General features: G+C 54.4%; 1 protein-coding gene across 3 annotated transcripts in view; it reads right to left on the bottom strand.

Moving 5' to 3' along the window:
• Positions 1-3587: 3587 nt before the first annotated feature.
• Positions 3588-17348, bottom strand: part of SMOC1 (SPARC related modular calcium binding 1) — a 152376-nt gene continuing 138615 nt past the window's right edge. For 2 of the 3 annotated variants that reach the window (XM_082838287.1, XM_082838286.1), the window contains exons 11-12: positions 10697-10941; positions 3588-5482 (exon numbers count right to left, since the gene is read on the bottom strand). In XM_082838287.1, coding sequence (XP_082694413.1) covers positions 5466-5482; positions 10697-10941 — 262 coding nt within the window. In that variant the 3' untranslated portion in view covers positions 3588-5465. The remainder of the gene's footprint in view (positions 5483-10696; positions 10942-17348) is intronic. The other variant, XM_082838285.1, reaches the window with a different exon arrangement.

Below are 17348 nucleotides of genomic sequence, written 5' to 3' on the forward strand. Positions count from 1 at the left end.
CCTACCCAGACCCGGCGTGGGCTCCATACGAGGACCAGTATTTGAGCATCTGCTACAGAGAGGGCAAGTGGCGCTAACCTGAGAAGCTGCTACAATGAATGGAGAGGACTACAACTGTTGTCTGTTAGGAGGCCTCCACGGTGCTCCTTTCCCTCTTCCCTACCCCATCATCTCAGGAGAGCTGCATCAGGATAAAGTGGAGGACGCATTGTCTCAGAGCCTGCCCGAAGCCCCACTGCTCTCTCCTCCAAGCCAGTTAACGACTGTGCCAGGGCAAGGAGGGGAGGAGTATCTAAATCAAGCTGGAGATTGAAGCTTTGTCATTGGCTGGAACTGAGCTTGTAAATACCTGAAGTAACCAGGAAGTTATGGGAACGGCCCAAGTTGTCCTAAGGGATCCCCTACACGGAGGAAGGAGGATATGCAGAGGAGCACAGTGAAAGCGATGACTGCAGAGGGAAAGTTTCACATCTGTGCCCCAGGGTACTGCTATTCCCCAACTGCTTTCACCCAGCGTTACTTGACGCCCTACCAAGTTCTCAAGCACTGGGGGCATGGCTAGTTACTCCAGGCCTCAGTTACATGAGACTTAGCTCCCAGGTGGGGTGGGGGGAGCTCACAGGAGGGAAGGTGCATTCACCCTCTGCTTTACCAACGACGGGGAGAACGGTAATTACCGTAAATGGGATAGATCTGTCAGAAATAATAGACGTAAAATGCACCATGTATACTGTGAAAAGCAAGTCTTTTTATTCTTGGACAACGTAAAAATTGCAGCTTTTTTCATCAATATGGAAAACACAAAGATAATCTACATTGTGATAGTCACCAGAACTGTTCACCAAATATTTCTAATTCTACTTCTGGCCACTCACCAACTGCCTTTGAGCTAGATGGGACCATGCGACTTGCTGTAGTCATTGAGATGTGAACAAAGTGACGTCACTTCCAGATGGAAGCTTTAAGAACAAGGGTACAATTTAGCATGTTCCCCCGCCCCCTCTCGCTTTTTTTTTTTTTTTTTTTTTTTTTTTTTTTTGTGCCTCCGAGAGCATGGAGAATGGAGCTGCCCTCAACCTGGGTCCCTGATGAAGAGCAGCGCTCCCTGCTGACGTATGATGGATATGGTCCAGGAGGGAGAAGAATAGCTTTGTGATTTAAGGGTGCGGGGGATGTATGTTACTGCATCTCATCCTGGTCTCTCCTGATTCTTATGGGTAATTCACCAATGTGCCCATCATCCAGTGAAGACACCACATCCAAGTATTCGGTGCCCCTCCACCACCCAGCGTGTGGATGAGCAAGGTTGCCCTGGTTGGGTGTGTCACACACAGGATGGTGCACCATTAGCTGTAGTACAAAGCTTTGCTACGAAGACCCCAGGCAAGAGGACCTTCACAGAGCAGCTGAGGGAAGAAGGGAAGCAATGCAGACAGTGGGAGGGATGAGGCTACACCGATGAGGTGTTGGCTGGGGTGACATAGAAGAGTATAAGGGATGAACCAGATTTGACAAGAAATGACGAGAGATACCTGTGTCACACACCTAGCACAGGCATTCATTGGCAGGCATATAACCAAGGTCATGACGCTTCCCTGTAATTCAGGAAAGTCACAGAAAGGAGAGTCGTGATCCAGGCCATAGGAATGAGGGCTTGAGTTGGTGGTACTGCATGAAAAAGGTCAAGTTTCACCTGTCACCCCTTGTACAAGTAAAAAAAAAAAAAAAGTCAAATGCCACAGACCAGAAGATCAGGTTGCCGGGAAGCTCCTCACCTCCTTGGTGGGCACACCTGTGGCCCTGTGGGTCATTCAGGAACTTGGGAGTAAATGGCCGGATGAGCAGGCTGGCTCTCTCTCTGGGTTTTTTCTACAAGGGCTCTGGTGCTGCCAGCTTCCCATCCCACCCAGATCCCCTGGGGAACCAGGGGTGAGTACCAGCCTGGAAGCCCCTCCTCTCATGGCATCTGAGGGGCCCTGGCCAGATGCCTGGCCCCAGCAGCAGTCACCTCTCTCTCTCTCTTTTTTTTTTCTTTCTTTCTGGTCGTGCTGTGCGGCATTTGGGATCTTAGTTCCCTGACCAGGGGTCAAACCTGCGCCTCCTGCGTTGGAACTGCAGAGTCTTAACCACTGGACCGCCAGGGAAGTCCCAAGTCATCTCTTGACAACGTCCCCAGTCTTCCCCTCCCCACAGAGGCCAAGCATGGCTCAGGAGACTTTTGGTGAAGGAAGAAACAGGATGGACCTACCGTTCACTTCTCCTTGACCGCTACTGGGAATGGCCCTCCTGTCCCTGGAGAAAGCAGAGGAAGGCTGAGCGGGGCTGCAGGCTGGCTCTGCCCCCTTCTCACATCAGCCTGGATCTCTCTGCTGGAGGCTAGGTCAACCCCAAGTCTCCCAATGAGGTCCTGCATGGGCAAATACCTCCCTTATTTCTCTTCCCCAAATCTCTGAAGCCCATGAGAGACCTCTACAAATTAGTGGTTTTTAATAAGACTCTAAACTATGCAGAGAAAAAAGTGTACTCACAGCTGAATGCAGCCACCCGGGGTTAAGGAGGGAGAAGGCTGTTGTTCTAGCCCCTCCAGGAAGGCATCTGGGCAGTGGGCAGAGCTCCAGGCCTGGAGAGGAAGATCTTAGGGTGACACCCAGCTCTGCCTTTCCCAGCTGGGTGTAACTCAGCAAGTCATCGAGCTCCCAAGTCTGCGTCCACACCCGTGAAATGGGATTGATGACGCCAGTAGCACTGGGCTGGGGTATTAAGTATTTCAGGGCCCGTGGACAGAGCAGCTCAGTGTCAGCACTAGAGAAGGGGGACCTACATGACCCCATTCAAAGGCTGACATCCTTTCCCGGGAAAAAGCTGAAGGAGGCTAGGGGAGAATTTCTCAGGGGCGTTATCTTCTGTTCACCTGCAAAGGACAAGGGAACAGAGGTGACAGAAAGAGACTGGTGAGGAAGCCACATCCGGGGACAGCTGCGTGTGGGCAGGGGTGGGATACAAAGGGAAAAGACGCCCCATAACACCAGACACAATCTAGAGCCTCATCTCTGCTGCGATGTCCACGCTGAAGGCCTCCAGCAACGCCAAGCAGGCCAGCAGCCTCGACCTGAATATGTGACCTGAACAGGTGTCCCACAAAAGTGGGGCACGGACGGTGTGACCCTCACTGGGGGCCTGCTCCCTGTCTACGGCTGCTTTCCAGCCCGGGGTCTTGTGATAAGGATGATGGCCACAACGCCCACTCCCACCAGCCTGAAGCCACAGAATGGGCTACCCCCAGCCCTGCCCCAAAAGCACCACCACCAACATCCCCTACCTTCCTTGTGAGGGCAAGAGGGAGAATTACAAAGAGGGCACCAACACTGCAGGTGAGGGCCCAGGACATCGACGTCCTAACCGCAAAGTGTGGCGCCACCTATCGGCCACTTCTGGGTTCCTTTCCCATCTAGCACCTCAGACTCCCCAAGGTCACAGTGGAGGGCACCCGGGCCACAGGAAACAACTAACCTCTTAAGGAAATGAAACCTTTCCATCAGAGGAAGCCACCCAAAGAAAGAGGCAACAGCCACCAAGATTGACTCATTTTTATTTTTTATAAAACAAGCTACAAATAGTCTCCCTCCCTCCTCACAAAGGAAAACCACAGAACACAGCCTCCACATATGTGTGAGAGAGAAGATGCCCAGGGGAGAGTCTGACTTTCTACAAGGAGGTGCTTCCTCCTGGCCAGAGGAGGGGACTGGGGTCTCCTGGAAAGTCCATCCGGTTCCAGCACGCTGAGCTTTCTGGTCCAAACTAATGGGCTAGGGCTCTCCTTCCACCTTACCATGCTGGGATGGGGCCTCCAGTCACCCTAACACAACCTCTGGGACTTTCACCCAGACAGCAAGAACCTTCTCCAGTCAGAGGATGGGATACCGGGATGGGGTACGAGATGTACGAGATGTGGCCAGATTTCCAAAAGCAATCCACAGGGGCACCAGTCCTGGGCTACTACCCAGCCTCCCTCACCGCTGCCACGCCTGCTCATGGAAGGGGTGCTAAGTGCCACGTGGTGCTCTTTGATGACTGTCAGATAGGCATGGTCACCCGGGCAGAAGAAGCTGGCATCTGACCCAAAGGCTGCCCAGCACATTGGATTCCACACTGGAATCACAGTAAAATGTCTGTGGAAAGCTAGGCCCGGACTTCCCCATAGCTGGCTTATTATCTCTGCACTTCTAGGCGAGGGCAGAAGTGGGAGGCCCAAGGTGAGCTTTGCTCTGGAATTGGCCTCAAGCCTGGAAGCCTTTAAGAGCATTTAAGGGAACAGGAAGAACCTCAGTGCTGAGTTTTGGGGAAAAAAGGCTGAGTTTCCAACAAGGTGACCAACACAACTCTTCCCTCAGGCTTATGATGACCGGAGGATGGCAAGGGGAGATAGAGGAGAGTGGAAGTAAAAGCCTAGTCTGACCTTGGCCCTGGGAGCCGTCTCGGGAAGCCTCACTCGTGGGTTTGCAGGAGGTGAGAAGCCTCCTGTGGGGACTGCACTCACCAGGGCAGGCCTTCTGTCCGCTTCCCTCCGCTGCTCAGACACTAAACAGCTACTAAATAAAAGGCCCCTCTGTGTGTCTTTTCCTTCTTTGGCTCCCTTCTCATGCTTTACGTGGAGGAGATGCTAAACATGGGTGGAAATGTTTCAACTGACCCTAACGCAAATCCTTGGAGGACAATTTGCTCAGTGGGCCACCAGGACACTGTGCACCCACGGGGTCAGGGCCACCTGGGGATCCGGATGGCAGGAACACATGGGCACGGGAACCCTCCCTTCAGGGGCCCCTCACATTGTCCCACAGCCAGCCTCCCTTGAGAGGGTCAACCGCCAAGTGACTTGCCAGCTCTGGCAGACACAGCAGGAGGCGGTGCCCTCCTCCCACTAGGAAAGAACTAATGGAGTCTGCGCTCTAACCACAGGGGTCGTTCTCCAAACAGAATCCAAGCGGGCTGGGGATGGAGTTCTGGGTTCCAGAAAGCTGGCCCGTGGGTCCAGAGCCCTCACAGCCCAGAGCAGGAACGGGGAGGGGAATAAACAGACAGCAGTGCCAATGGCTGTACAAAAGAACTATACAATTTACATATATATTTATATACAGTATATAAATCTCTTTCTTCTCAGTCCCAACAAGACCCTCACCCCCTCAGAACCCTAAACGTTGTCAGTAGCAGACCCAAAACCTTAACAATAAAAGAGAACGAACAGTCTTTCTTCCCTTTCCTTTTCCCACCGTGGTATTAGATATTGGTGTTTAAAAATGAAACCAAAAAGAAAACACACAAGTAAGAGTTATTAAAAGTGCAAACACGGTGGGCACCACTCATGTTACATGGGATGTGGCTGGGCTGTGGGCAGCGTCCAAGGTCAGGTGTCTGGTGATCCATCCTGCCTCCCTGGTCTCTCCACCTGCCCTTTGGTTTTCTGCTCCTTAGATGAGGCGTCCTACTGAGAAGGGAGGTATAAGTGAGAAGTTAGGGTTGGGTTTACGAGCAATCCAGCTACACATGTCAATCTCCTCACCGGAGCAGGCTTTTCTACCTGCTGTTAAATACAGGGCTGGGTGGGACACAGGTAACCTGGACTTGCAGACAAGCCCATGCTTTACCAGCCCATCTTTGCCACCATGACGCATCACAGTGGCAACAAAATGAGGCTGCCATTCCAGAGAACTAGGTTTTGCCCAGTAAACACAGTTGGGGGGCGTGCACTCTGTACAAACCATCCTACTCCCAGATGCCAGCCTTTCAACCTGGGGCTGGGGCGGAAGTGGTAGGTGCTCGTTTATAGGTGGGAATGGTAGGATCCTTGCAGCACTAACTAATCTTTCTCTTGTGTCCTCAGCAAACAAATCGAACGTGGGAGTCCAAGTAACTTGGCCAATCCCAACACTCCGCTGCACTACCGAAGCTGCATCAGAGGGCCCACAGAAAGGACCCCAGAAAGAAGGCAACTTACTGAATGGGTTTTTGCCTGATCATTTTCCCTGGGGGAAGATGCCAAAACAGGAACTTAGGATGCTTGAGTGGCCTTGACCCAGAGAACTGGTAGGGCTTCTTCTATACCTGGGCCCCTGGCCCCTCTAGCGCCCAGAATGAAGAGGGCACTTGGGGAAGAGCCAGAGACTGTGTGGCCAGGCTTCCTGTTCTACCCGGGTATATACCCCTTGTTAGCCAACACCTTTAAACACAGTCCTTCTTCCCTAAGGCCAGGGCCCCCTCATTAGCGGAGAGGGGCTTTAGTGCTGATGGACATTTGCATAACCTTCTTGGGTCCTGGCTCTCCCAGTCGCAGAAGGTCAGGTGGAAGGAATCTTAGCCATCATCTGGTCCAGCCCCTTCACTTAACAAATCCAGAAACTGATGCTCAGAGCAGCTGAGGAGCTTAACGGAGGTCCAAGGCTTGTTCTGCGAACACCCACTCCACCCCATAGGGTGCTGATCGGTTTTGGAGGCTCTGCAGGGCCCAGGTCTCCTAAGGGAGGAGCGGGGAGCTGCAAGGCAGGCACACCAAGAGCTGGGCCAGCTCCACGTGGGCCCTGGAGGCTGTGTGATTTTGTGCACGGCCCTTAACCCCTCTGGGTCAGACTGTGGAGCAGGAATTAGGACCACAGCTGCGCTGCTTCTGCTGTGCCTCTCACAGGGAGAATCCACTGAAGCCACGGAGAAAGGGCTTGGAGGAGTGTAACGTGCTGTGGGGATACACGCCCACCCTCAGCTCAACCGCCCCCAACTGACACTAACATTCCTTAAGACCTGAGAAAAAAGCAGAACACAGGGTGGGGTGGGGTGAGGGGTAGATACTGGTACATCCAATGTCACGGATGAGAAAACAAACTTGGAAAGATAGCGGGACAAGCCGAAGGCAGGCGGGTGGGAGGTGAGCCAGGTTGCCAGGCCCTGAATCCCACCTTTCATCTGCTCCAGCCAGCAGCTGCTTGTCTCAGGGGTGACACGTACAGAGGACCTCAAATAGTCCCGCCCACCAGGCTGAGACTCAGGAGAGAAAACATACAGCCAGCGGTAACCAGCTCTCACCCTGAAGGCTTACTGCACTAATCCCTTCACCAAAATATCGCTTCATCCTCAGAGCAACTGTATATGGTTCTAATAAAACAATCAAATTATCCCCATCTTATGAGGATGAAACTGAGGCTTGGAGATGGCGTAGCTTTTACGTGGTGAAGCAAACTCAGACCTGTCTGCTTCCAGAATCATGCTCTTAACTACCGAGGAAGGCAGGGGAGAGAAAAGGTCCGAGCCCGGAGCAGGTCCACCCTTGGGCAATTCATTGGGAGAGCTGGCAACTTTCTTCAATGGAAGAACTCGGCTCCAGCCTGCCTGCTTCACAGGGTGGTGACAGTAATCCTGATGATGGTGCTTTATATGCTGGGAAGGGCCAGTTAAGAAAGACCAGCCCTGAGAACACTGTGCAGAGAATTTAGCTCCCCAGTGAGGAATCCGGTTGGTAAAAATGCCTGTGTTCATGGGGCATTTCCCGAAAATTCAGTCCCTCACACCCAAAGCTACATTCACCCCCAAACTCTGTGTCCTCCCCACACCCGACTTCTGCCCCCAACTTGGTGTGCAAGCCCCTTTCAGCCCACCAGAGGGCGCTGCACAACACCAGATGACCAACATCTGCTCCATTGCCTACATACCATCTACCCAAGTGGCTTTTCTGCTGCTCCGCAGAGGAGAGGGACCCTGCAAGGCTGCCGGCAGCCTGGGGGTGCGTTACTCTACTACTCCTAATTTCTTTTGTGCATTCACCACTAACCACGTACTGAGCTAAGTCCTTCACAGGCACCAGCTTGTTAAACCACAGCGAATCTGTGAGGCAGACGCTATCATCTCCACTTTGCAGATGAGGAAGTTGAGGCTCAGAGAGTTTGGGTAGCTTGCTAAAGATTACAGAGCTAGTAAGTGTCAGGCCTGGATGCTTCCTTTGGGTTCTGTGCACCTGGTGCCCCACAAAGCTTCAGAGGACAGCCGGGAGGCCTCCTTGAGCTCGGTGGACCCGAGGTCACCACACTCAGCCTCCCCTTGGCCGCTGTGTGCTGCACGGAGCTGAACTACCAGCACAGGAAGGGGGCTGAGGGCAGAGGGGCTACAGAGCTCTGTGATTCCAACCCCACTGAGCCCAGAAGTGCTCCTGGGTGGGCCTGGGGTCTATACTAACACTGGGTAGTCTCTTTCCAATACTGGCCCTCAGGCTGTGCTCTGAGAAATGGGCACAGATTCCAAATGCCAAAGCGTAGTGTCACCATACAGGACAATCCCTCTCCTATCCCTTCATCATTTGACAAGGATCTAATGCACTGTTACTGGGCGCCGTGCACCGTGCACTGTGCACTCTGCCTGAGGTTAGAAATTGAGAAGGCACACCCACAGCTACCGGGGAGCTGCAGGGGAGAATCAGGAACGTGAACTGCAAATGCAGTGTGATAAGGCTTCTGACAGCGGCAATAATCTTACGAAGGAGAATAGTAATATTGAACGTCCACGGAGTTCCTTCAATGTCTCAGGCACTATGACAACTGCTTTGACTCACTGTCCCAGTGAATCAGCACAACAGCCCTATGAGGTGGATATTATGATTATTTCCATCTTACCGATGAAAACACTGAAACCCGGGATGGCTGAGTAGTTTGTACTTGGGTGAAAGAACTAGTCTGTGGCCAAGGCAGGGTCCTGGGGACTCAGAGTCGTGGGAACACAGAGAGGCATCCTCATCAGACAGGGGTGCCCAGAGTGATGAGGCCACACGCCCCAGAACAAAGGCCAGAACCCAGTGATGGAGCGGGCAGGTCCTGAGACTGGGTACCTCATGGTAACTCAGCCACCTCCCCAGCTACCTTTTGGGTTTACACTGTCAAACAAGGGTTAGAACGAGGAAAAGCCCTCATGTTTCCTCCAAGGCAATCTCAGCATTTCCCAAGCTTCCATTTCAAATAAGTCAGCACCACCCGAATTGGTATCTTCAGCCCAGACCTTTCGCTGGCACTACAGACCCTCTAATTCTTTGTGTGCATCCAACTTGACACGTCCAAGCCATCCTCGTCACCTTCCCTGTCCCCCTGCACCCGCTCGGCTCTTCCTCCCACGTTGCCCATCTCAGTGAATGGACCCACTGTGCAGTTGCCCAAACCAACCTTCCTCCCTCTATGCACTCAGTCACCAGGGCCTGCAGGTCTACCTAGTCACCCCTACCCACTACTCTGCATCCCCTGTGGGGTTTGTCATAACTCAGGCCTCCATCACCTCCTGTCTGGACAGCCACAGCCTCCTACCGGGGGCTGTGCCTTGCTTATCCCCAATCCATTTCCCACACTGCACCAGAATAATTTTTAAGCAAAACTGACGCTCTTGTGTCTCTGACTGAATCCCTTCAACAGCTTCCCCACCGCCCTTGTATAGCTGAAACTCTCTCACCTTGCCTCCTACCCCCTCCCCTCCCCTTCCATCTTCAAACACGCATCTCAGTCACACTGACCTCCTTCAGCTCCTCTAGGACTCCCCTCCCTCACCTCTGCAGCTTCGCTCTTCATTTGCCCCGGCTCAGAACACCCTTCCCTCCCCTGATCTTTCTGCTTGGCCACCTCTTACCCATTGCTCAGGGACTGCTCTACAGCAGGGGCAGAAAACTTAGCTGTAAAGGACTAGCTGGTAAGTATTTTAGCTTTGGTGGTCATGTACGATATATAATAGTCTCGGTTGTATATTCTTCATTTCTGAAAATTACATCCCTTTAAAAATAGAAAACCCACTCAGCTCACAGGCTGCACAGAAACAGGCCATGGACTAGATTGGGCCCATGGGCCACAGTTGGCTGACCCCTGGTCTAGACATCACCTCCTTCCCAAAGTTTTCCAAGCCCGTCTGCCCCTGAGCTGATGGGGGTGCCCTGCGTAGGTTCCTACAATACTCTGCACTTGCTCCACCGTGACAGAGATCATTAGGTGTCCGCCAGAATTCACGCTCTCCTCCTCTTCTTGGGTTCCCAGCCTTCCTTACTGTGGGGTGTGGTCTAGTGACTGAGTTCAAGCCAGTGAAATAGGAGAGGTGATGTGTGTCACTTCCAGGACTGGCCCGTCAACCCCCCACCACAGGCACTGCTCCAGGCTTTACACCATCTGGCTGCCTGGGAAGGGAGAAGACCCCCAGGGTGACCCTGGATGCCATGTAATAAAGATGGCAGAGTCATTCTCAGCCTGAATCTCAGTGACTGCACACGAAGCAATCCCCACTCCTATTCCTTCCCCTGCATACACCACACACACACACACCCCGCCCTAGGACCTGGAATCGTGGTGAACTACTATATGGGCAAGATGAACTAATACTCACTGTGCTGAGCTGAGCCATTACATGTGTGGCTCTACTTGTCACTGCAGCCTGGCCTCTCCTAATACACCCTCATAGCACTTACCACAAGGTATGTAAGTACTTCAGTATCTGTCTCCTCCATAGACTGTGGAAGGATAGGGACCTTATCCATCCATTCCTCCACTATATCAGGCGTCTAGCGTGAAGCATAACACACTCCCAGTAAGTAGCTGAATAAACATGCACCTGGGACCTCATCTACTGGGGGAGCCCTCGGCCCCCGGGCCCGGGCGGGGCAAGTCCTAGTGGGCCAGGAGCATAGGCGAGCACTCACCTTCTTTGCTGACACCCAGGCAGCCCTTCAGCTCGGCAAGTGAGATGACCTTGTCCTTGTTCAGGTCACAGTAGTCAGTGAAACGCCGGGCGCATTTCTTGGGCTTGGCTTTCTTCTTCACATAGCGCTTGAAGGGCTTCATTTCCCTCTTGTTAATGTCGTCGCTGCTGTTGCTGTCCAGCTGGCTGAAGTACCAGTGCACCACTCGCTCCTCCAGGGTGTGGCTGGGGTCTGGCTCTGAGAACCTGGGCCACAGGCAGACACCCCCATCCCCAAGCACACCACCGCTCAGGATCCTGCAGGAGCCACCAGCCCAGCCTCAGTTCCCTCCCACGTGCTCAGATGCCAGGGCTGCCGGCAGCCGGGCAGAAACGGCTTCTCCGAGCCCAAGCCCTCCCAGTCCCCATGAGCCTGCAGCCGACTCAAGCCATCCTTTCCAACTTTGAGCCGCAAGACTGGACACTTCGTTCTTTGGGGGTCCCCAGGTAGGTGAGCCCGCCCCCCCCCCCTCCGCCACAGCCAGCAACGTTCTCATACAAGACGGATGCTCAAGACATATCGGCTGGATATAATTCACCTGAGAAACCACAGGGATCCAAACTGTCCTTCTCCCAGCCTGGTGTTGCTGCCACACAAGCTGCCCGTTACACATGAACTTGGCATCCAAATGAACGTGACTATGGGAAAGGGTGCTCAGAGCCTGCACCACCCACCCAGTGCCAGTCCAGGTCCTGGGAGGGCTTCCAAAGCAGGAGGCAGAGCCCCTGGCTTCAAACTGCTGTCTTCGCGAAACAGAGCCAAAAAAGTGAAACCGAGCAGCAACGGGTCAGTGTGAAGTTCCCGTGGGCCGTCCCTATCAGGTATCGAGTGCAGTAAGAATTGAGAAAAGAAGGCAATTGAGATGGACGCAAACAGAGGTTCTACAGCTGGCAAGTCCAGACCTACTAAGCGTGAGTCTGTCCACATAGAGGTTTTTAAGACAGGAGGCCCAGGGTGGACCCAGGAAGCCACATGTTAACTACAACCCCCAGGGAATTCTGCTAAGAAGCACTGGGCTACAGTAACCAAGAAAGCTTCCCGGTGTCGAGATGCACAGCGGTGACCGCATCTAACACAGCCCACGTATGCGTGGCGACCGTCACGTGACAAGAGCAATGCCTACACATGGAATGTACACAAGGCCCACCCATCAATTTCATTTACTCATGCCTCATCTCTTCCCAAAAAGGATTCAGGGTGCTAGCTGAAACTTTTGAAGCCAATGATGCGTCTCTTCTAGAGGGGGTGACTGGGGTCTCTGGCCAGGAGAACAGAGTCACACGAGTCCCATGGTTCCTGCTGCCGGGGCTTGGCACGGAGTGAATGTGGTCAAGGCCCTTTTGTTTAAAGCCCTGGGTAACTTTCCCTTGGTTGGGGGACTAAGGCTGAGGTTGGGAGGGCCACACGTTCAAATACTTAGTCTGCAGGGCACTGGGACAGACTACGTGACGACCATGGGTGAGAAGCATGGGCAGAGGGGCTCGCTGTCACACAGGGATCCTACACCAGGGATTCAGTGCCTGCCAGCACACTCTGAAGCTGTACCCGGCAAGAAAAATATTCAAGGCACTTCCCAGTGCCTTGGGGTTCTTCTCTAGGGTTTGCCGAGTTTTCCGGGAGGGAGGGGACCATCCCTGACACCTTCGCTGTGAATGAGCCAGCAAACTCCCTCCGCTACCCCAACCCCCAAGTGGCCTCACCATTTAGGGAAAAAGATGTTTCATTACCAAAAAAATGCCAAGCATCCCTGTTGAATGCCCACTCCTAATTAAGTGGATTGCAGTCTTGGGCAGGTCCCCCTGGGTACCCTGGACCAGTTCCAAGAGAGCACAATTAGTGGATCTGCCAGCAGGACCTCATCTTGACAGGTCTGGCGCAGGGAGCACCTGGGGAAGGTGTGAGGGACCGTCTGCTTCTGGCCCTTGGGGAATCTGCTAGGTCTGTCATAGAAACCAGGCTTGGAAGGGCTTTCAAACAGGCATGGCTCAGCCTGTTGTCTCTGCCAGTACATGGTTCTTCGGTGGTTTTAAGCTTCCTCTACTTTCACTGCAACATTCACTCTCGAGCCTGCAGGGTATACCAGGCGGGCCCCAGAAAATTCTCTATCAGGATGCTCGTGGGGCAGCAGGGAGGGTGGCCAGCTCCCTCGCAGGGCACCCTGCCTGCCCTCGCCTTCTCCTACACGCGAGGGAGGACCCAGCTGCGGGAGGAGAGCCGGGAGGGACCCGGGGGAGACACTCCAGCTATTCCCACCCAGGCTTTCTAAGGCGGCCAGGGGAGGGCCTTCCCCCTCGGCCCCTCCCGTGAGGGGGCCACGAGAACGCCCCCGCGAAGGCAGCTCTTCCTTTAACCTTTAGGCTCAGCATAGTGTAATGTCTACCTAGAGGCTGGAATAATAAAACCTCACTTGCTGAGACGGGAAGGGATGAGGTCATCCCGCCTAGACGCCCAGCCAGGAGAGGCCTGCTGCCTCCAACACGTGTTCCTGGGCTCCCGCCTGCCCGCCCAGTTCTCAGCGACTCTGTTGCTGGAGCTCCCCGCACCTTCCCTTGGGCTAGGCTGCGGCAAGAAGCAGCTCTTCTCCCGCGCTACAGCCTCTAAGCGTTTCCTCTTATGCCAGAGAGTGACTGTCATTTGGGGGCTGCTCCGTTTTTCCTCCCTTCCCTGCCTCCTTGTCTGGAGAACCGTGTTCCTGCCGTCCTCAGTCCCAGCAGGAGCTCCCCAGCCCAGAGCGCCCATGCTTTCTGCCTGCTACCCCCCGTATGTCCCCCATACCCCGCAGCCGAGGACACGTCCCAGGAGACGTCCCCCGAGGGCCCTGCAAGCAGTGCCTCTGCCTCCCTGTAGCACTTCCCCAACCGGCAGCCTGCCCTGTGGGCCTGCCTCTCCCCGCCCCCGTCCCCAGCTGGCGTAAGGCACTCTGCTTCTGAAATCCTTTGACTTCCAGAATCCCATGCTACCCCCTCCCCAAACATCAGAGCCAGGCTCCACATGTGTAGCTAGGCAGCGCTAGGGTCCTACTCTGGAAGCCAAGGCTTTGTCTAGGCCAAGCGCCAAGTACATTTAAGGCAAGAATTTCTTAGCGAGGGTGCGGGGCAGTGGGGTGGGATCATGGACCCTCAGCAAACGTAAACAAAGCCATAGCTCCTCTCTCTAAAATGCACATGCACCCAGAACTCTGCAGATTTTAGGGGTTTAATGGACTCCCTAAACCTCATCCAAGGTCACGGACTCAAGTTAAGAACCCTCATCTAGAGGGAAGGAGACTCCAGCCATGACCCCAGAAGAATAAGTCTGAACCTTCTGGAAGAAGATCGGGTGAGACAAAAGACAGTAACTGGGAGGGGCTGGGGGTAGTTTTCATGCTTCCAGCAAAGCACACTAGAAAAGAGAAAACTACTGAAGGCATCTGGCTCAAAACGCTGAAGATGAGGTTTTGGCTTCACAGCGGCCTCAAGTCCCCAAACTACCATGCTTCACGCAAGAACTAGTTACGCCTGACATCTATCAGGCGTCCCGATTTAGCCAAACCAGTGGTGGGCACGTGTGAACGAAGACACGAGAAGCCTGTTAACCAAGGAGAAGCTAAGGTTTTCCCAGGGGAGTGCTGGATGGGGTGAGGCAAGAGAGCCTCCCTGAGTCTCCAGGAGCCTCTCAAGCGGGCTGTGCTGGAGCCCTTTCCATCGCAGCTGGGCTCCTCACAATTCAGCCCGGACCTCAAAGCCACAGCCCCCGAGCCCTCCAGCTCTGACAGCTTTCTAGCAGGATCCTTTAAAAACACTGGCAACTGGCACTCCCAGTTCTAGGGTTACACAGGCATCAGACTCCCGGCCTCTCTCTCACATAGGCTCACAGAACTGGGATCAGAACCGCTGGAATTCAGAGCTGCTCATCAGGCCAGGGCTGGGGACCCTGCGTTAGAGAGCGTGACGGTTCTTTAGGGTCACTTAACAGCGATGCCCAGGTCCTTGCTACGGGCCTCCCTACAGGCACAATTCCACTCCCATTAAAAGGGCTTATTGGGTGCGTAGAGGATCCAGGTTTCCTCGGATACGGTGTGGAGAGACGCAGTGCAAGGCTGGCGTCAGCCCCGCCTCTGGGCTGCTTTGGTGGCCGTCCTGTTGCCTCCCGTCTCCAGGGATGAGGAAAACCACTAGAGCCAGGTCCCTCCCTGGACTGGCCGGGCCCCGCCGAGTCTTCTCCCAAATGAAGAGGCGGCAGGTGCCACCCTTCCCCCGCAGCCCTCTCGGTGTCGCTCCTGCAGCCTCAGCCCGCCGGGCCTCGGCTGCAACGCACAGCTGGAGAGTCAGCCCCTTTTACCACAAGGAAACTGGCGCTGGCCAAGATCTTGGGCCCAATTCCGCTGTCCCAAGCAGTTTTAAACAAGGTGAGGTGGGCTGGCCTGGAGGCACGGGCCAAGCCAAGCAGGCCAACTGAGCGCCATCTGGAGCGGGGTCCGGGCCCTGCCAGCTGTGCGGGTGGGTGGAGCTGGGAAACGCCAAGTCAGCCGCATTCCAGCCTCCTCCTTGTGAGAACATCAACAAGTCACCGCACTGGGCAGGAAGGAGGAAGCCTCAAGGCCCACGGTCCTTCTTGCAGGACCACGGGAGGGGCAGCGAGGCTCACGCGGCCCAGCCCAGCTCCTCTCAGCGTTGACTTTTTCTAGGGTGGAGTGGAGAAAGGAGAGGGTTCCCCTGCGCTAGAAGGCTCTGCCAGCTAGGATCTCAGAACTCCCCCTTTGGGACTGATAAATGCTGATGGGGAGGCTGATGTAGCCAGTGGGGTGAGGGGCCGGGGGCGGAACTCTGCCTTCTGGAGCGGGAAGGACCAAGAGCATAATTCAGGGCTTCCCTGGTGGCGCAGTGGTTGAGGGTCCGCCTGCCGATGCAGGGGACGCGGGTTCGTGCCCCGGTCCGGGAAGATCCCACATGCCGCGGAGCGGCTGGGCCCCTGAGCCATGGCCGCTGGGCCTGTGCGTCCGGAGCCTGTGCTCCGCAACGGGAGAGGCCACAACAGTGAGAGGCCCGCGTAGCGCAAAAAAAAAAAGAGCATAATTCAATGATCTAGCAACCTTCACTGAGAACAGCTCTCATCTAATGATACCTGCAGGCCACCCCCTCCCAGGCACTAGCCACAGATGTTTCCATGGATACCCCATTCTACTTTGCCTATTTTTAGATTTGGGCAGCACTGCTTTCCCCCTAAATCAGGCTAGAAGAGCAGAAAAGGAAGTAGATATCTCCCTCTTCCACTCCCTACATCCAGCAAGTCTTCAAATCCCATTGATTTCATTACTAAAGCTTCAGTAAATCATCCCATCTGCCACAGCTTTAGTCCACATTCTCACCACCGTTCCCTCTGGTGTGGGCTGTAACCTTCCTGCCCCATTTAGCTCCCCTCCCCCCGGCTGGCTTCCGTAGGAATGCCCATCTAGTCACATGCCTCCCTGTGGCCCTCTCTGGCGCAAATCACAAGACCCAGCATGATCTGGGCTCTGCCCAGCCCTACGGCCTCATCTCCCACCTGTCCACAGCCTGCCTCCCAAGCTTAAACCTTACTCCTCACAATTCCTTCCACAGACCCTACCTCGTTCGTACCTCGCTACCCCTAGGGTCCCTCTGCTGGGATACCCTTATTCCTGGTCCATCTAGGTCGTGGCATTTTCTCACTCGTAAGTGAAGATGTGGCTTAAATGTCACCTCCTGTGGAAAGCCTTCTCTCACACGCCCTCCCTCCCCTGAGTCCCTGCAGGACTTCATCTGCCTCTGTTGTCACATTGGCTTTACAGCGCACTCACATGATTAATAGCTCTTCTCCCAGGAGCTCCTCCAGCCCGGAACCATGCCCTCATCGCTGTATGTCCCCAGAACCCAGCACAGAGCTTATGCCAGGGGTAAGATGTAAGAGTCTGTGCAAAGCTAAAATCTCCAAGCCTGACAGGTGGTGGTTTGGGGGGAAGACGCCCTCTTTTCTGCTCAGCCCAAACATCCTCCCTGTCCCTTCTTCCCACTGTCCCCAAATGGGACTGTTTCCCGCTGGCCCCAGCTGGTGTCCAGCTTTAACTGCCACACCCTGAGAGGACGCAGGAGGGATCAGCCGTGGCTTCTTTGACCTTGCGCTTGCAACCTCAATTCTACCTGAATTCACAGCCAAGGCCCAAACCCAGGGACCCTGGATTCCATAATTCTCTTCGCCAGCCCTGCTCCAGATGTGCTGCCCTGTGCCTTGGCTCTCCCACTGTAGAAGGCTGCCTGACCAGGGGCTGTCCACAGGGTGCCCAAGTCCCTTGGTCCCAGCCAGGGCGCTGTAAGGCCCTGGTGACAAAGAAGCATTACAGTGAACTTCAGGGCTAGATCTGGCCTCGTAATTAGTCTTGAAGTCGTTGCTGGAGCCTCTGACGTGTGCCAAGAAAAAGAGGCCTTATTGAGACATCCCTCTCTGTATCTAACAGGGATCCATCCATCTATCCACCCATCCTTCTGGCTATTTATTCATTTAACAAATATTTACTGAGCACCTACTGTGTGCCAGGCACTATCCTGAGTTCTAGGAATACAGCAGGGAAGAAGGCAGAAAACGCTCCTTCCCTCGTTGAGTTCAATTTTCATTGGGT

This window comes from Leucopleurus acutus, assembly GCF_964270905.1.
Source record: "Leucopleurus acutus genome assembly, chromosome: 1".
Classification (NCBI taxonomy): domain Eukaryota; kingdom Metazoa; phylum Chordata; class Mammalia; order Artiodactyla; family Delphinidae; genus Leucopleurus; species Leucopleurus acutus.